This window comes from Telmatherina bonti (assembly GCF_933228915.1).
Source record: "Telmatherina bonti genome assembly, chromosome: 2".
Taxonomy (NCBI): Eukaryota; Metazoa; Chordata; class Actinopteri; order Atheriniformes; family Telmatherinidae; genus Telmatherina; species Telmatherina bonti.
In genome coordinates this window covers 37,360,536-37,381,357 of record NC_136620.1, presented here as the reverse complement: position 1 = coordinate 37,381,357, position 20,822 = coordinate 37,360,536, and the positions used below count along the sequence as shown (strand labels likewise).

General features: G+C 40.9%; 1 protein-coding gene across 3 annotated transcripts in view; it reads right to left on the bottom strand.

Annotated features, from left to right (window-relative positions):
- mob2a (MOB kinase activator 2a) overlaps window positions 1-20,822 on the bottom strand; it is a gene marked incomplete at its 5' end in the record, with an annotated part of 62,405 nt that overhangs the window by 11,124 nt on the left and 30,459 nt on the right. Inside the window, one exon of one of the 3 annotated variants that reach the window (XM_079247740.1) lies at window positions 20,398-20,517. The exons of 1 other annotated variant lie outside the window; for it this stretch is intronic. In XM_079247740.1, coding sequence (XP_079103866.1) covers window positions 20,398-20,435 — 38 coding nt within the window. Of the gene's footprint in view, window positions 1-2,299; window positions 2,416-20,397; window positions 20,518-20,822 lie in introns of those variants that run through there. One more of the 3 variants, XM_079247739.1, reaches the window with a different exon arrangement.

Genomic DNA, 20,822 nt, shown 5'->3' with positions numbered 1-20,822 from the left:
TCAGGATTCAAGCCCAATGGCTCTTTTCTCCAAGAAAAAACAAAAAGCCACCACAAACAGAGGAAATGCAGGCGGCCTGAGCACTCCGAAGCAAAACCACCGCAGCCATTACAGGGCTAAAAAGAGACACAGAATCAACATTCAGCCTTGTGTTGCTTAACGCTACAAAGTAGCAGCTCTGTCCAAGTTTGTTCCAGGAGTTTGTGCGTAATTTCAACAAGTTTTAACACATTAATGCTTCTAATAACAGAGTTAAGAGATAAGAAAATAAAAGTTGTCAACACTGACTTAGGAGCTGCATTGTAATGAGAACTGTGAGTAAAAATCAAACCTAAAAAGATGCAAATGCTCAACCATTCTGGCTTCATCCAGTACTGGTGTGCTAAATCCCATTCATTGGCTGGAAGGGTCTTCAGTGAGTAGAAAACCCCCGTCGGTGCCATAAAGAAACCTCATCAACATCACAACACACACAGTTAAAAGGAAGGGGACCTGAGGAAAAGTTGCTGATTAAGCACTTTGTAAATACTTTAAGAATGTTGGAGCTGATATCGATTTGACATGATAGCAAGTGAGTAGCAAAGATAAGATGAGGAGCTGAGCAAGACTTCTCCGTGATCAATGAAATCTGAATAGTGACTTAATCAAAACGATTACAAGAGCAGCCTGCTCTGAAAGAGCAACGAAGATTACGTATGGTATTCACCCTAAAGTTATCTCTGATGTCTTTGCAAGCCGAGCATTCACACCTTCCTCTGCGCCAAGGGCATTTAACCATTCAGTGGAGGAGAAAAGAAGTTAAAAGTGAAGCTATAAACAGGTCTGCAGCCCTTCCCACCTCCTCATAAAACCCCAAATGAAGTGCTTCTGCTCAGCTTTTCCTTAAGGCAACAAATTTGTCAAAATCCCTCCCAGGCACCGTGAATTTCCTCATCTAAATCCTTAAGAATGAGTCGACTTCCCAATAAAAAAGGAGCAACAAGACTTGTCTCTACCTGTCCTGTGTGAAGCAACAGACATAACATACACTAACACTTTCTGCTTGGCTCGTTGCATGCAACACACTGCTGGGAAATGCTAAGATGGTGGATGTCCTCCTCACCATCCTCATTGTCATGAAACACATGTGCCCTTTAGGCTCCTGGCTAAGAAACACACCTGTTCCCTGACTTAAAAGGAAAGAAAATGCTTTATCATTGCATTAACTGGGCAGTCTGTCCCCTGGAGGCAAATACTGACAAATGACAACACAGTGTGGATTTCCAAATGCATTTGCTTGTTTAAAAAAAACTTTATGTGAAATAATGTAATTTTTTTTTTTTTTTTTTTTTTTTTAACTTGAACAGCACAGACTTCACAGGGATTAAAATTGTGACTGTTTGGCTCGCTCTGCATGACACACAAACACAGTTAACCCGCCTATTTGGGTCACGCATTCTTCAAGTATTAAGCCCATTCCATCACATTACCACCATTTGATGGAAGTGGAAATAATGTATTTACACATCAACTTGATAGGTAAAATATGGGTCACAATGTTTGCAGTGTGAGGACAGAAAAACTGTCTGAGAGCAAACATAGATGCAAATAAAACAACATGGATGCATCAAAACTTTAAAAAAAAAGAAAAATCAAAACCGGTCTAAAAATTAGGCTTGGATATGATAATCTGCTGTGAGACTTTATTTGCTGTGAAGCTAAAACCATAGCTTAGATAATTCACTTTAAGTGGTTCACAGTTAAAAAGTTGCAGATGATGTAAATAATTTACTATACTGCGTGAGGAGACGGTGTCGCATTACTCCTCTTGTACAGGGAAAAGGATGAGAATCTCAGACTACATGTTCCCCATCATCACCGGCTGGTAATGTGCTGTGACCCCGGAATCAGGGGGTCTCCATACTTGTGTAATTACAGCTGAGAGAACTACTTTGTCTTGCTGAAGCGACTCATAGCTTCTAGACTAGAGGAGGACCGGGCCCTGAACACAACGGTGGCTTCTTCGGGGGTTTTTTTTTTTCTTTCTTTTTTTTTTTTTTAATAATAATAATAATAATAATAATAATAATAGCGAAAAGTCTTTTATATTGTCAGGAAAGCAGGGATAATTACATCAGATGTTGGGAAAAACCTTTTTTTCCCCGACGTTTGTCGTCAGTCGACAAACGTTTAAAAGTCTGCAAGCATAAAATACTACAATATAAGAACATTTCATTTACATTGTTATTTTTAAAAAGTCCGGTTTTATCAAAAAACTAAACCGCAATATTAATGAGTATAAATAAGCACAAACTTTTACCTCAGTACTTTTCCCACTGCCTGAAGCACCATTTTGCAACTTAGTCCGTTTTTAGAGGTTTTCTGAGAGTGCATATCCGTCTTTTCTCCAGAGAAGGAGGAATAATCTCCGACCATAAATTAAAACATGAAGGAAAAATAAGAGTTTTTGTGTTTTTCAAACAGTCAACCGACAAACAACACGGTTTGATCTAATGAGACTTGTGACCTGCAGCGCATGAGGAAGGAAAACTTTGTGAGCGGACTTTGGAGAAAGCCCGCCTCCTCTGCGCCTGTCGTCCAATCAGAGCGGCAGAACGGAGCAAGTGGGCGGGTCGAAGTGACGTCGACGTCTGCCCATGTGTACGTGGTACGTCCTTTTCCCAGTTAAAATGTTGCAACAGCTGGTCAACCAGTAACTCTTCAATACGACGAAATACAAAGCTGTAGCTGCATTTTATAGACCTGCTGTAGTACAAACAGCTTTACAGAAGAGTGACCTTTACAACCAAGACTAAAATAAAGAATATTTAACTAAAAAACCATAAGTTATGAGTGTCAAACTGTAACTTCAACATAAACATAAATATATTCAAAAAGAGGTACAAAAATTTAATTTAGAAAAAGTACATGGATGAGGAATAAAAATGAAATAAAAAATTATATAAGGAATATTATAAGTAGATGGAAATTTATGTAATATTTTCTAGATAAGTATATGTATGTATGTAGTATATCTGTGTGGATGTGTTTATATGAATGGAGGTATATGGAAATGTGTGTGTAAGTGTAAATATGTGAATGTAAATACAGATAGTGAATTGAATCAGTATGTTGTGACGCACAGCGACAGAATGGAAAACTAGATGAGTAGAAAGGGGTGAGAATACCAAATAAGTGTTCACTTCTTCCCACTCCTTTTATCTCTCAAATTTATTTAATTATCAAATTGATGAGGAATTATTATTGTTGTTAATATTAATATTTGTGATTTTTATTTTCTTAATTAGTATGTATATGTATGTATATACGTGCATGTATGTACATATGTATGTATAGGTATGTATGTATATTTTTCTTATTTTCTTTCATTTGTTCAAAATTAACTAACTAACGTAGGAAAAGCATTTACTGCTATGAAATAAAAGTATTAATTTGATTTCTTCACTTTAATTGATCCTTTAATTGATAATAGTATTATTAATAATATAAAACGACTATTATTACACAGCAAAAGCATGCAAACAGATCTAAAGTCTGCAACTTTAGATCTAATAACCAGCCAGTGGTAACAACTGTGTCACGTCTTTCAGGTAGAGAAGTGGTGCCAGTTCGGTGTGCATGCTCGGACTGCAGGCCAACATTCCTCCTTTTGACTCTGAGCTCCACCTGGAGTCCAGTTATGACAGCAGTCAGACGTGTCCAGACACGGCTCTCAAAGCTGAAGAAACCAGTGAAGGAATAAGAAGGCTGTTTAAAGAGCTCAAGGCAAATATGTAGGAACATCTACATGATTTTTAGAAGCTCTGTGGGGAAAGGCTTTGTCTCTAAGGGAATTGTTAGGCGTGATGATTTGAGACTCAAGTTAGATAAATTCTAATTAAAGTGTCAACAAAGTTGAGCCAACAACACTTGAGCAGACAATGAACAAGAAGATATGAGCACTGACAACAGGAAGACTCTCCACGCATTGGAAGATTACTACTAGTGTTGCCAAACTATCCTTCCTTCACTGCTCTTCCCTCAAATTATTGCCTCACAACAGACATCCCCTCTTATTGTCTCCTCTGTTGCCCTGTTCACACATCTCTCCTCCCTTTCTCGGTTTGCTTCTCGTCGCCTCTCTCTGTAATTGTCTCCTCTCGTCTACAAGTCGGTTTTTCTTCTCTATTCAGGGGGAAAATAAAACAAAATAAAAATATACTGGTGCTGAACATGTGGCAAGTTTACTATATAAACGGACGGTAATGTGAGGAATGTGTGCAGCAATGCGTTTGCACGAGTTAGAAAGGAGTTCTGCTTGAGAACGGCACTTAAGCAGAATAAATAGGGTCCATTTCACATCGCTTCCTCGTTGTTAAAAATCCCCCTCCCATGGGATTTAAAGAGACTATTTAAAAGTGCATTAAAGTCTGATGAGGAGCTCTTCCACCATCCAGTATGTTGCACAAGAGGTACAAACTGTACTGGAGTGGGTGGAGGTCGGTGTCCAGGGGCCCACCGAGTGGCTCCTGATGTGGTACCAGCAGTGGGAAGTATGAGTGAAGGGGGGAGAGGTCAGAACAGGGCGCTGACTCTTTCCGTGGTGCTAATTATAGCAGCAGTCTGCTTGTCCAGGCCCAAAAAAAATACAGAAAACTGAGCATAGAAAGAGAGGGGGGGGGTTTCTGTACAAAGCGGCGTTATCAAAGCTGCGTCTGTGTTCGACTATAGAGGGGATGCAAAGACCCAGAACCAGACACGGGAGTGGTTTGTGGTGGGGCTTAGATTGTTATATCACAGCTACTAAAAATCATTTTTCTGTTTGTGTTTATTCACTTTCTTCATCACGTTTGTTTGTTTGTCGTGCGTTGAATTAAACCCTGAGTTCTCTCCTGTTTTAAATGGAAAACAAGTGATTTAATATAAAACAGTGGATATAAAGAGGGTTTTTTTTTTCCTTTCTAAATTCCTTACAGGGTCATTTTCCTGTTTAAGTTGTTAGAAGAAATCAGGAGAAAACAGGGTTGCTGTAATGGAAATCCCATGCTTAGGGAACTTTCCATTAATTTGCCTCAAACTATTGGATCCGTGCGGTCACTTAAAATAGACGACATCCATTCAAGATCACCGAGGCTTGGCTTGGATCGTCACAATGGTTGCTTCAGAGAAAATTAAAGAGCAGGATCGACTCAAACCTGAAGTGGTCTTTTCTTTTATTAAAAAGGCAGCAAGCAGTCACACCTGCAAAGCCCTGAGCTGTAAAATGAGCAGGTGGAGACGGATGCAGCCGGTGAGCTGCACATGCCGGACCCTCTTACACAACGTCTGACGTAGATGGAAACCATCACTCGCATTCCATCCACCGTGACGTCACAGCCGAGGCGAAAGAGTAAACCTTTGTCTGCGAGACACCTTACCGCAAACTATGCAGACGCAACATGGAGCCATCTGCTCTCACTAAACCAGATGTTTCTGCAGACCAGTCAGAATTATAAAATGCCCTGATCACAATTATCTGACTCATTTTGGGCTAACGTAACACTGACAGGTATAAACGCAGCTAAGTCTGAACTTTGTGATGTTAATGTGGAAGCTAGAGGCTAAAATGGTTGTTTTGTTCATTTTTACCCCTTTACAGAGCAGATTAAAGGTCGTAGTCGGCTATAACATTTACTTTTCAGTGCAACATCCTCCTTTTCTGCATCCGAAGAGGGGAGGAGCAGCAAGACGGACAAAGTCCTGAACATATAAAACTCACATTTAGGGAAAATGACACTAAAGTCAGAAAACGTGTTGATCTGGAACATGTATCACACACAAACCTAGGCTTGCCAATCAGGGTTTACTTTTTAAATTCATCATAATCCAATTACTTTCAATTTGTAAATGTTTAAAAAAAGATTATTTTTATGACAACTCAATGACAGAAACACAGCTGTAAAGTGTCGGAGGAATTTAAAAGTGGCCAAAATAGTTTAAAATACCAGGAAGCGAGCAGCTAGCCTTGCAGCCACTGTTACTGGGCATGGGATTTACTCAGCAGGTCTGAAGGCTGGTGAAACATATTGGTTATGGACAGGAGAACAGATAAGACCTCCTGCATTTGTAAGACGTTTAAAGACAAAATAAAATAAAATAATAATAATCCTACAAACATGTGACAGCAGCGGTTTCCAGCCCAGGTTAGAGGAGGCAGTTGTTCTTAACTACTACCAACACATTTTTCTGTAGATTTCATGGAAATTTTTAAAGAAAATATGAGAAATATATTCGATGTGTGTTGTGTGTTTTTTTTTTTTAATGAAATGAGTAAATAAATCTTGGAGATAAATTTGTTTGGTTACTTGAATGAATGGAAACTGAATGGAGTTTAAAGAATTATAAAAGGTTGACACAGAGTGAGAAAAAAATCCAGATAATTATTTAATAATCGAATTGTAGAACCTTCAATTGTCATCTAATCGAATTGTGAGACGTCACACTCCTAGTGGCCAACAGGACTAAAGCTTCTCTACTGTTAGCATTATTTTCAGTGTGTTAATGTCTGCAAGTAGCAGGCTCAAAATGCACATGGTATTAGAGCGTTTACTCTGTCTCTGCACATGCAAACTGCAGGCGCTTTGCTGCTGTGTCTACTATAGTCATGTCATCCACATACACACAAACACACACACAAAGAAAATATGACAAAATGACCAAAAAGCCACAACAGGATACAAAGTCAGTTTGTTACTAATGCACTTATACTTTAAAAAAATAAATAGGGCAACATACTGCATTTTAAGTCATGGAAGGATTAAAAATGACTAAATTATCGACTAATTATGTAAATTAAAAGTTTTTCTAAACAATACTTTAAAAGAATGACTTAAAGATCATAAAACAATCAAATATTTTCTATACACACAACAGTAATCCTCTGATTATTATCCCACAAAGTGCATCTATGAACTTCACCACTTGCAGCCTGATTTAAACAGTACCAAGAAGCCGGTCCAATTACGTTAAGTTGATCAAAAACAATTAGACATGAGTGCAATTTAATTCTGGCTTTATGAGATACGCAGGTCATGATGAGTTCATGTGGCCTTAAAATAAAAGTACAAAAAACAAATGAATAATAAAGCAAAGCGAAACGTTTCACAACAACCAGGTAACGAAAGTACGGTTACGAAAATGCAGATGAAGGAAAAGTAGTTCATGGAAACATTGACATCATTCACCACGTGTTATGATGTGTTCAGGCTTTATCTGAAAAGGTTAAAAGAAAATATAAAAATTGTTCGATGACCAGAGCAAATGCTGATCGTACCAACAGATAAAAGAAGGAAAATAAGTGATGTGGTGGAGGAGGCATCTGAAAACTTCAAACCATCCGAGTATTGACGTCATATCGCACCAGTTAGGAGGAGCTCATATGTCAGGATGAGATGATGCCTTCAAATCTAATGGAATATTTAAAAAATCTGGACAAAATATTTCATTAATATAAGTAATACAAGGTAAGCTGCCACAAAACCATCATAAATAAGAATGTTATTTGTGTGGACGGCGTTGGCGTGCTCGCTTCGATGAGGCGGACGGCTGGCTCGACAGGTTGGGTCTGAAAATCAGCCGACAAATTCCATCAGCTGGAGACAAAGGAAAACACCGACTCCAGGCGAGCAGTGGATGAGTCACAGCCGAAGCAGATGTGCCTGATGTGTGAGCCTGGTAACAGTCCTGAGCCAGAAAAATCAAGCTCCAACCAATCATCACCGTGATCAAAATGATGGATGGAGAGAGGCGTCCAACCATGTAAAAAAAAACAAAAAAAACAACCGAATTAAAAGAGAGAAAAGAGGCAGAGGAGATCCAAGACCTGTTGGTGTTGCATTCTGGGCTTGCTGGGAGTGTGTTTAGGTAAGGTCTTAGCCAGTGAAAACAGCAGAGACTGAAGGCCTTTAGCCCTGAGAGGTTTCTATAGAACCAGATAAAAGGTCAGCAGGGCCGAGGGACACTGAACCCAGTGACCTGCGCTCTAATTCCCTCTCATGAATCAGAGGTACGCTTTGTATGCTTGAAGATTATCACAAAAATACATCATGTGCATCCACTCTCCCCTTTTAAAAAGAAAACAAGAACTTATCCCGGAAGAAGTTTGGCTAATCTAGAACTCTGTCATTTCACTCATCACCTTACGCTTTAGCAAAACTACAGATAAATGGCTCGAGTGCCGCAAAACCCGGACCGTGTGTGGCCTTCATCAAACACCGGTGAAGTGCAAACACTCAAACAAAACCAGTGTCAAACTGTAACGTTTACTGGAAGTTAATAAACCTTTACATCTTTGTATAAACAGGTGTTAAACGTGCCGTCTGCTGAGCAATTCCCACATAACACACATCCACCAGGCACAAAAAGCTCTGCTCTTAAAATAAAAAATTAAAGTAGTTCTATAGAAAGCAGCGCATTTCGTCTGTTTTTTTTCTCCTTCTTCCTTCCTTTGTTCGCTCTCAGCCTCCTTGGCTTCATCTCTTCAAGCTCTGCATTCCTGAAGAGGACAGGCTGCATGTAAAGACATGCCATCACTCTCTGCACACACAACCTGGCGAAACAAAGGAGCGAGGAGAAGCAAAGGCGACATGAAGAGTAAACTGAAGAAGGTCAAGAGCACAAGTCCGACAAAGTGTCGCTTTTGGCTGGACTTGTCAGAGTCGTCGCGCTTCACGAGCAAACACGTCAGGGCTTCAGTTATCCCACCAGCAATGGGACATGAGGAAAAATATAGCTGCGTCTGCTTTTGCAACTTTGCTATTTCTGCATGCTTCATGCAATCTGAAGTCAGCATAATGTGGGTTTCAGAGCATTTGTGCAAACTGTAAGGCATGCACGTGAGGAGGCCTTTTCTTTCGCTGCTTCATGGCAGAAGGAGAAGACACGAGATGAGAAATACCAGACATTTTAAATTACATTCACCATGGATACTAGAAAGATTCATGAGCCAGAATGGAATATGATGAATCTGAAATGGGAGGAGGAATGAGGAGGCAGGAAGGGAGAATGTTGAGATTAGTTAGATGAAGGAGGGGTGAAGAGATCAACTGAGGACCAAGGAAGTGGAAAAAAAAGAACAGAAAACTGAGCTAAATATAAAGAAAGAGAAAAAAAACTTTGGGTGATAAAAGTGAAAGAGTTTGAATCAGGGTGGGAGGCTGTCACAGCATGCCCTGGGCGCCAACTGCACTCCTCCCTGCATTCCTCAGCAGAAGACTTTCTTCATCCATCTAATATTTTGTTATTTGCCAAACATGTCTGTCAAAAATAAGAGCATACACAGACAGAGTACCTGCAAGTCCGAAGAGTCAAGTGCAAGGTCTGCTTTGAAACAAAGCTGATAGAGGCGATAGGGGGGGGGTGCTTAACGGGTAAATTAATCTGTCAAAAGTTGCTGCGTCGTGTTCATATAGCGCAGCGAGAATTTCAGCATCTTCACACCATGAGCGAGAGAGAAATGGTCTGCGGTGAAGGTCACTCCTTCAGTGTCAGGAGATTAATCATGACAGAAGGAACTCTGACAGAGAGGCAGGTGTGCGTAAAACACACACAGCTTGCAGCCTTCATTCATACAGATACAAGCAGTTAAGAGTTAAAACCTTGCACCCCCCTCAAAGTCTTCCCCAAACTTTATCAAACCTGAGAAGAGAGGAAGGAAAGACTGTCTCTTTTTCTGGGAAGCATGCGATAACCTTGGCGAAGACGCTTGAACACACACAAACTCAGATTTTCCAAGGGCTGATAAAATTCTGAACATTTCTGGAACAAACCAAAACATCACCTGCAGATTACAGCTCCAGTGAAACATATCAGTGTGTGGATGGTTTGGCAGCGGAGTCCAGATAGCAGGAGAGGAACGTTCCAGGTCTTGTACACACAGATTAACATCTGGGTGTGTGATCAATGCTGCCATCTTGTGGCATACATTGTAAGTAAAGGTAATTTCACATCAGTTTGAGTTTAGTTAAATAATTCACATTTTTGGGGGTAAATTTCAGCCCAGCAACCTGATGCTGGAAAGATTTTCATTTTTTAAAGTGGGGAAGGAAAATAAAAAGCCCTGCTAGAGGCCTCTCGGTGCAGACGTCGTCTGAAACTCATCCAGCCTCACAGAGTAAACTAACTTTTCCATTCCAGGTTTTATAAGAATGATGATGATGCTCAAGCCAGAGTGTGTGTGTGTGTGTGTGTGTGTGTGTGTGTGTGTGTGTGTGTATTTTACTGTACTTGTGATGACAGCATCCCTTAAGACTGTAAAACCTAATAAGTTACTTTCCACTACTAGTGTTGTGGTTGAGTAATTAAATAAAAGGGAGAAAAAGGAACCAGGACCAACAGCACGAAGAGTTTTCTGGAAAACCACTAAATGAGGAAAGCTGAGGTTAGGAGTCAGGAATGGGGGGAGTGTCTTGACGTAAGCTGGAGGTGCATTAGGAGAAAAGGGGAAGGAGCTGTGGTCAGAAGCAGTTGGATGTTTGCTCAGGAGTACAAGAAGCCATCTGTCGGTGTGAGAGCATGTAGATCTGAGGATGTGAGGGTGTGAGAGCAGCATAGAATAAGTTGGAAGGGGGGGGTGGATGCAGAAAAAAGAAATACTATCTTGCAGAACGGATTGGGGTTGCACCCATGTTTGCACAGGACATGTGTGGTGGGGTATGATCGGTTTCATGGGGAACAGAGGCCTCTATTTATGGCTCATGAAAGGGAAAAAAAACAAATAAAGCAAGAAAACCAGTGGGTGGATCCTGGAGATTTATCTGACTGGGGAAAAACAAGGAGAACAGAAATGCAGCCCATCAGAAGAAAATCCCAGATTGGTTGAGACTGAATAAACATGAAGGTCTGATGTTGAGTTTTATCTTCAAGGAGGTTGTGTAGGGGTTGCTGGGTGGTGCAGTTTTCTCCTCCAAGGTTGCCTTGCCCTGATCCGGCTCATTAACTCCCAAGTGAGGGCATTTAGTCACAGATTTCCTACAAAATGTGGATGCACTTAACCTATGGCATTTCCAAGAAAAGACTGAAATGTACAGAATGTTCCTTTAACGTGGAAAATAAACTGTGTTCTGGAGAACGGCAGAGGAACGGGGAATGTCGCAAACAGTCCATTCATCACCACACGAGTAGGTTTCATCCTGACTGAGCATGTGCAGCTTCACCGTGACACACATGAGAAAAATGTTATAACATAAGACAAGGACGGCTCAGAGTCTCCCGTGGGCGACCTGCACATATTTCAAACTGCACGTCAGTGCACGTCAAATATGAGTAACGTATAAAATGTTTACTGCACGTGCACACGTGCAAATAGGGAAACGCCAGTAGTTTGCAGTGTTACCACTGGTTTAATATTTAGTAGGGGTGGAAAAATCGAAAATTGGGATTTTTTGCTTCACAATTTTAAAATAACTTTTTTTTGTCAAAAAAAAAAAAAAAATATATATATATATATATATTTTTTCCCCCAAATAAAATCAATCCACCATAAAATTTTTGTTATTTTTATTGATCTTTTTACTTGTCTTCTTGGGCATTATAGCAGCAGAATGATGGTGTAGCTACTGGGTTGTTTTTTCCGAATTGAAATCAAGAAAAAATGACGAGCAAAGAAAGTTTTATACATTTTTTTGTTTTTAATCAACAAAAATAAGCAATATCGAAAATTGTAAGAGTTGCAATTTAAATCAAATCGGCATAAAAAAAAATTGGATTTGAATCGGGACGAAAGCATTTCATCACAGCCCTAATATTCACATATTACATATATTTACACATATTTTATTTTATTCCACTAATGTTTAAGTTAAAATGAACAAATATTTTTATCTTTGGTTTGTTAAGGATACTGCTGTTAATGCTGCTTATTTGTTTATACAAAAAGTTTTTAAGCTAAAAGTTACTGAGCTGTAATTTATGTACTTTTAATATGAAATGTTTCCACAATTCAACATTTTGTGCATAGCTAAGTGATTATTCGTGAAATTGCTGCCTTGCACAAATAAAAAACAGACAAACTGAAGTAATAAAATGGTTTTATATGCATTTTAGATTTCTAAGGATTTTCTATTAAATTATTTCACAAATTTGGGTTGTGCACCTAAAATATCATTTTTCCCCTTATGTGCAGCTTTGCCATAAATGGATTTTAATCCCTGAAAAAAAAAGAAAAGAAAAATGTTGATAAGCTCAACTTTCTGCCTAAACAGCACAAACTGCATTAATCTACTTCTTAACATACAGCAGCGGGTTTCTAGGTAGATTACATAACTCTGTTCTCTGGGTCTACGAGATAAAAACAACAACAAGCAGACATGAGAGACGAACGCTGAAGGAAACGTCTCCATTTCCTGCGCCAGCAGGCAGAGTTCAACTCCATCACGCTGTCTGGTATGTTGGCGTTTGATTCCACTCCTGCCAATCCTGTCGCACTTCAACCCTGCAGGCAGAGAACGAGCTAAAAGTGATTTTTAAATCATTTTCCCAGTCAGATGAAGTATTTTTTATTTTCTTACTCGAATCCTGCTCATAAAAATCTATAAATGTTCCCACTGCAAAAATATTCAGCACATATTTAAGTAATCATCTTTATTCCGGATATTTTCTCATTAAAGATGAATTACAGTCTGATTAAGTGACGTCTTACAGGGAATTAAAGAGAGAAAATGAATATAAACAGTTATGTTAGTGTTTTTTCCCTGTTTTCCTCTTTGAAAAGAAACAAACTAAAGTGTTTTTTTTTTTTAAATCTTTAGATTAAGGATAAAATGTTCATTTTCCTTCGGTTTCCAACTTTTACTCCACATATGACGTGTAAAAGCAACGGAGAGCGTATGAACAGTTGCCTGTGAGAGTCTCACTGCTCTTCTTATCACAACAGCCGCCCGGTCAAACTGGGAGGACAGGGACATTTCCAGATAACGGTACAGTTAGTGCCTTTCCTTCCACACAAACAAAAGCAACCTGAGCGCTGCATTTCAAAGTAAAATCATTCAGAGTTCACTTAGAGATTAATTAAAAAACATCAAAGATGCGATGTTATCATTAGGAACCCAAAATACAAACAAGTCCATTCTGTTCTGCTCAAATATGTAAATATATCAAATATATACCAAATATGCCAAAAATAAAAACATCCTATGCTCACAAGATTGTTTGTTTGCCCAAAAATCCAGTGGACTAGCAGAAAACAAAAACATGAAATCCACCTCCCTGATGACTAGACGAGATCTCCCCACCATCTGATAACGTAGGAAACTCTGCTGCATTGTCTGAGTTTGATTAACACAAGCGGTGATGAAAGCTTCGGAAACGGTCGCACCCAAAGAGGTGAGAAGCATGTGACCGAGGAAAACTAGCAGCTAACCAACCCAAAGAGCAAGACGGTGGAAAAACATGAGCCAGTCAGGGCTTCTCATAAGGACATCCAGTCAAGCAAGAGCGTTTTAACCTCTAATCAGCTTAGAGAAGGAAATACAAGTCACAGTGAGAGGAAGTCTGAGCTGTCCAAGGAAGATCCTTGGAAGGAAGCCAGGTGTTTCCAAACCACCCGTGTCGTCTCTCATGTTCCCGTAACATCCATGCAAACAAACAGCAGGGGCTTCAAAACAAGAGGTAGCAGGGGAGGCAAACATATGGCCCAGGGAACAAAACCAGGCCACCAGTGGGTCCAATCCGGCCTGCAACATAAATCTGGTAAACATGAAAAAGATCACTAGAATCCAAGTCACATTTCATCCCCAACAAGTCAGTGAGATTAAACTGCACTCATTATATTATTAAACAGGTCTTAAATGGTCCCTTCAGACTCCATTTAATCACATTATAAAATACAGCATATTTACCAGTGTTTTCATAAAAGGTTATAAGAAAATGTCTTTTTTAGGAAAAAGTGGCGTTACAGAAGATCTGTTCTACTAGAAGACTTGTTCTCAGGTAATTCTGCGATGGCAGAAGGTCAAGTAAACATGTCAGCAAGTCCAAGTCTCTGCAGGTTAATCAGGGGGACGCAAACAACAAGTACATGTTGGAACGGAGTTGAGTGTGAGTGAGGAGGCAAAGAAAAGGCAACGTGTGTCTGACAGTGAAACCAGAGCGAAGCCGAGGAAACATTGCATTATGTCCTGTTTTTATCTGCTAGCAGACTAATCATGCTGTGCCAAACTAACTCTACACTCAGACAGGCTTTAAATGTATTTTAGGAATAATTAAGATGAAAATGAATATTTTCACCAACATATATCGCACCAAACAAAAAGCAAGCCTGATGTCGCCAGATGGTGCATCATTGAGCAAGACGAGGAAGTGGGTGGAGGCAGCTGCTGCTGTTAAAGAACGGAAATATAACAGAGTTGGAAGGAGAGAAGAGAAAGGAGGTGGCATCAATACATGTCACCAGAGCAGAGCAAGGACTTTTCCATATCTAATGGACACATTTTCACCGTACTCCACAGATCCTTCTGTAAAGGATGAGCTGTCGGGGGGCCGGTATAATATAATGTGGCCAAGCCATCAGATTCAGGTGTAAACAAGCCTCTGAATGGCTGAGAAGGATCGCACCTGGGAGGTGGGGGGGGGGGCTGCTGCTAATGCTGTGTGCACATCTGTCTGCCACACAAAAGGCCTCAATAACAGCAGCTTCTAAAAAAAAAATTTTTTTTCCCAAATAAATACCTTATAAATTTTTTGTTATTTTTATTGTTTTTATTGATCTTTTTACTTGTTTTCTGGGGCGTTACAGCAGCAGAATGATGGTCTGGCTTCTGTGTTGTTTTTTTCCTACATGAAAACAGGAAAAATGACGAGCAAAAAAAAAAGTTTTGTACATTTTTTTGTTTTGTTTTTAATCTACAAAAATCAGTGACATCAAAGAATCGTGAGAATCGCAATTTTAACCCAAAATCTGAATCGAATCGGGACAAAAGCCTTTCGTCACAGCCCTACTGCCATTTAAGATTGTAAATAAACAAAAGGGTGGACAGGGACGGGGGGATTCCAGATGCAACCACACAGCCGTGCACAAGAGAGAATAAAGCATGCTCTTGGAGCAGAAAGTCTTACTTAACACCATCTTCTCCATTCAATTAGGCTCCCCCCCACCCCAACCCAATCCAACCCAACCCACCCGTGGCTGGGACAAACCCGGCAAACAGGAAGTGAGGCGCCCAGCCCCTTCCTGTCTCTCTTCGAATGGGCCTCTTGTTCCCAGAGGCGAAAAGGAGAAGCCACAGGCTGCTCCAGCAACTGCTACAACCAATTTCCAAGCCACCTTTCGAGGCGATACAGCCTCCCTGCACATTGTTTTGGTGGTGGATTCAGTCCAACCCTTTTCCTTCCATCTGACCAACTAAAAACACTCCACCAAACACAAAAAAGTCATTATCCACAAGGCAGCTGTTAGGTTTTCCACGCTTGCAGGGCACCTGCTGCCACACACAGACAGCTTAACCTGTAATATTCACAAGGTTATGCAGTTTGGTTTATTTATTTAGTGACAGTAACAGATAGAAACCAGAATAAAGTTGCTGCAGAGATGGAAGACGTGCAAAAAGGTCCCGTGCTTCCTTTCAGGTGTGTGTATGACGGTGTGCTGACTGGGAGGATCTAAATGTGGAGGGGGAGGTTAGCGCAAGGCCATCTCTTTCTCCTCCTCATCATCCTCCTGAGCCAGCAGAACAAAGCTGAAGACACACACACACACACACACACACACACACACACACACACACACACACACTCTCTTCGTGTTATGCAATTAGTCTTGTGTGTGAGATGTGCTCTCTGCAGTGAATGGAGGGCAGGTGAAAGCAGAGAGGGACAGTCAGTCATTGAATAACCAGCATCGCTCTGACAGGAGCTGCTGCAGCCTAAGTGGTCAAATTTAGACATAGTTGGAAATGTTTCTCAGTTCTTTATTAGGAGTAAAAAGAGACTGATGCTACATTTTTATTTTAGGGGAAACGCCAAGGATGTAATGAAAGGTAATTTCAGCAAAAAACACCAATTTGAAATGTTATGTTCCTACTGGGTACAAGCATTCCTCCCCCAGAAATTATCACTGTTTATTATAAGCAAATTACCACAATTTTAGCAAAAGTAGGTTTCCAGTTCCAGTTTTGTCATAAAAGATCCTGGAGTCAAGCTTTTGTACAGCTTAACATTTCCTGGATCATGTTCGTTACATGAAACAAACACTGATTTAACGCCTCCCAGTGCACAGAACAAACCAGCATCTACAGATCTACAATCTCCAGGTTCCCATTTACAATTAATCTGAACAGTTTAAACAGGTAAAAACTAATGTGTGGTGACTAATTATCAAGCTCGTGTTAGTTTAAAAGTAAACTTCAACATGGATTTACATAACACCTCCAGTTGGTTTCAAGTATTAAACCATCAGTGGCGGTGTGTGTGATAAAAGAACTGATTAAAATCAATATGTAGAATATTTTAAACTTTCCTACAAACATCAATATATCATCAAACCCTGAAAGATCATTTCAAAGCGGTTGCAAGTTCATTGTAAAAGATATTAGATAGATAGATAGATAGATAGATAGATAGATAGATAGATAGATAGATAGATAGATAGATAGATAGATAGATAGATAGATAGATAGATAGATAGATAGATAGATAGATAGATAGATAGATAGATAGATAGATAGAGAGATAGATAGATAGATATACACACACACACACACACACACTGGAGCCTTTATCAAATAAATTCAGGATTTTTATCTGGGCTGTCATTAACATATTATGCAAAATTGTACCTTTTTAATACATTAATAGATAAAGTCACTGCTTATGCCAAAATAATCTGAATTTGGCAGAATCTTGACGATAAAAGTAGATTTTTAGCATATAGGCACTTTGTCACAGCTAAAAATATATATAAGTTTGTCGTATAAAGGCTGATTTTTATATGTTCTTGCAACCATAATGATAAATCAGCTCTTTTGAACAGTGGAAAGGCCACAGTAAATTACGTCATCCGTTTCCACCACGCAGCTTTTTAATAGACTATGATGAGATTTCTATCCATTAATCATGGCTACTTCTTCTCCTCCCCCCTAAACCAATCAGCATGTTTTCATCGTTGATCTCAGGCCCATGTGAGCGGCGAGCAGCCGCAGGATGAGGGGAAGGAAAGCGGCGCTCGCTGGTGGAGAATGGCGCTCTTGTGGAAGCAGCCAGGCCTGCCAAGGAGAGCCTAATGAGAGACACATGGCAACCAGAAGGGTCTGCGCTGCTAGTACAACACACGGTGTGATGCTACACTCCAGCTATTGTCCCGCGCCACACGCTTATAAAATTTATCCACTGATCCGCTGCGAGCAAACACGCAAGCTATTGTCATGTGTTACAGCCTCGAGCTCGACGTGTACTTGCTCTCTGGCGGCGACGGAAAGATCTCAGACATTTAACCACTTAACTCTGAGGAAAAACTTTTACATTTTAAATGTGGATTATGACGTGATGACCTTATCTTACACTGACAACTGATACTGAGGGTTGCATTCATAATATTTTCCAAGTCCAAAAGCAATTACTGGTCCCCCCCCAGTCTCCTTAAATCCCGACCAGACTGGTTAATCTGTCAACAGACAGCAAACACATGGAGCGCATGAGATTAAAACATGGTGAAATAATACTGTACACATGTAAAACCTTATTATGCCCATTTTACTGATAAAAAAGTTTATTAAAAGGTTAAAAATCTATCAATCCCTGCAGCAACATTCAGTCTTGGTTCAGAATTAAAACAATGAGTGACGATCCAGACTGCTTTGGAAAGTTTGGTCCCTTTTGGAAATTTATCGTAGCAACATTCCTTAAATGATCAATCTGGGAATACGAAGAGAAAATGGGAGAAATTTAAACTTAAACCAGGAAGTGCACGTTTGTCTGGCTCCGATTGGAACTAATGCAGTTTACAAACTCATCCCATTAAACTTTCATTTTTCTTTAAATGCCAAATCTCTAAAGATTAGGCTCTTTTTTTTTTTTTATCACGTCTGTTTTCATCCGAACTAAAGATTCACGAGACCGATGACCATGTCTTCCATCTACATAATTTCTTACATCTTATTTCTGATATTAATATCATTTTGAAGATGATGCGAAAGAATCTTAAACATGCAACAGGATCATCATCTGAATTTATAAATCAAAACATGAAATTTAGAGCTTCTGGGAAGCAGAGCAGAAGAAACTACACGGCTAACAGGTGTCACAAAACGCCACTCTGACCGCAGAAAGAAGCCGTTTCCAGGAGGAAAACATCTGCTGGGAATCCAGTATGAAGTCCAGGGTATCAGCGCGTGATGATCTCCACCAGTTATTTATTTAGCTATTCATCATGCTGCTTTGGACTCGTGTAACTGGATGAGTTCATAAATGAACAGCGACGCTATCAAAACAAAAACAGTCAGCAGGAGCGTCATCTGGACAAAAACACCGACATACTTCCTACGTCATCTGCACGTCGCCCAGACGCTTCTGGGCTGGATTTGCACTGGTGGGAACGAACCTCCAGCTGGGATCTGTTCATGTGAAATGAAGACCCCGACCTAACTTTTAACTCATTCTGCAGCGTTTGTGGGCAACAACCAAAGCTAATAATCAACAAGTTCTGCATTTTAACTGGTCAACTGAGCTGGTTCCCTGCACACACACCTACATCTCAACGACAGCGTTGAAAGAAAAGTATCAAATACTATGTGCAAAACGGCATCGTTAGCCCTCCGCTAATCAATTTGCTGATGTTCTGTGCTTGGTGGAGCGATCCAGCTTCCTTCTACATTCACCGCTGTATAAATGTCACTCAGCTTGTCGCAATAAGCAATAAGTCAACCGCATGGAAGAATTTGTTACCATGACAGGCCTAAACTTCACTGTTCCTAACTTTGCAAAAGAAACCCAATACTCAGGCCAAGAAATGCAAACAGTTTCATTTTCTTTACGTCATATAATGTCAGACTCTTCAATAGCTCTATTCTTAAGACGGCGGTCAGCAGTGGATGTGATGAAGTCTGAAGGAGCGCTGGCAGACGTTTTCATTTCCACACAATGCTACCGTTGAAAGCTGAAACGCCGGAGCCCAAGGGTCGGAGGGCTGGCTGGAGCCAGGTCAACAAGGACCCACTCAGATGGGTGTACCTCCACAAAGGCACATCAATCAGAGCATATAACATCACCTCCCAGCAATCTGACTGGCTGCATAGCAAGGGAGGAGATGTGCTAAAAATAGACCTGGCAGTCCATTTGGGCTTAATGAGCCCCTTAGACATCAACGCATAGCTCATATCCTACCAGCGCCGTGGTTATGACTGGAGAAGAGAGGAATATTAGTACTTCTAGCCTTAGTCGTGCCATCACAAGGCTTCTGTGTGTGTTTCAGTGAAGCCTACAGCTTGTAACGTGTGAAGCCTCAGATTTATGTGACAAATGCATAAACTGCTCCGTTATTCATCCTAATGATTTCTGCAAAGTTTAAACAAAAAGCGACTCCAGTAAAGCATAATGCAATCCAGCTGTGCTGTGTGTGTGTCTCTGTGTTAAACTACAATTTTACCCTCACCATCAAAACCCTCCTTTGGAGCCGGGAGGTTATATTTAGACTTTATGCAGCAGTTAAGGCACGATCAGACCATCTAACCTCACAACCACAAAAGAGGAGAACCAGATCGTTTCTGCTCCGACTCCCGGAGAGTCGAAGCTAAATCACTTCAAGCACAAGAAACAACTGAAAGTTCACCGCTGACAGACGGCCTCTGCAGTGCTGAGTCAGGTCTAAGGATGGGTAAGTCACTGGTAAGTAAATATCACAGAAAAAGGGGCAAAATGTGCTGAATGCAATGTTTTCCAAATGAAAACACTCCCACCCCCTTATAAGGGAACACTGTGTCCCAAACAAACAGTGCTGCACTGCCAAAAGGGGCACGGAGCAGGACGAGAGGAAAAGTTGGCCAAGCTTGACCGACTAGATGCCTTTTGGACGCATTCCATTTCGTTCCAGTTAGTTCCAACCTTCCCCTCAAAACAAACCCAGTAACCAGGAGCACGTAACGCTCCTCTCTGGTCGGCTATAGGAGGATGGCTGTGTGCCATCACTGTCCCTGCGTCCGCAACTCCCTCCTCCTCCTCCTCCTCCCACAGTTCAAGATACATCATGTCTCTGACTACAGCAGAATCTCAACTGCTACAGCAGCACTGTCCTTAAATGTCTCCTCCAAACCGCAGCACAATAACAGAGCGAACGGAGGGAGAGAGGGGGGGGGGTGTTGCAGGGTGCAGAACGAAAAGGAAAAAACTTTAAAGTTGAAGTCTAACAGCGCTGAAGAGGAATGAAAGGTCAGGAGGTGAAAAACATGAAGCTACCTGTAGAAGAAGCAGTCGCAGCACACAAGAACCCCCATCCAGCAGGCGACGATGCTCCGACCCACAGCGCCCTTTGCTCCTTGACGCCTCCCCGTCTACAGGTTACAGGTGCACCGGGAAAACAGATGACGGCTCAAGCGCGGCGCTCTGTGACCGTATGGCCGATCAAACCGCCGTCCATGTAAAACCCCCGTGTGGGCGGATGCAGCGATGCACGCAGGAAGACAAAACACTTTTTGGAAGTCTCATTCACAAAAGCAGACGCACTTCTGAGTGTTTCTCTTCCTCCCTTCTAACCAACTACTGCAACTGCCTGCCTCACTTTCACACTCTCTCTCTCTCTCGCGCTCTCACTCTCTCTCTCTCTCCCTCCCTCTCTTTCATTTGCCGGCTCCCACTTGAAAGGCGGAAAGATTAGCTTGGCA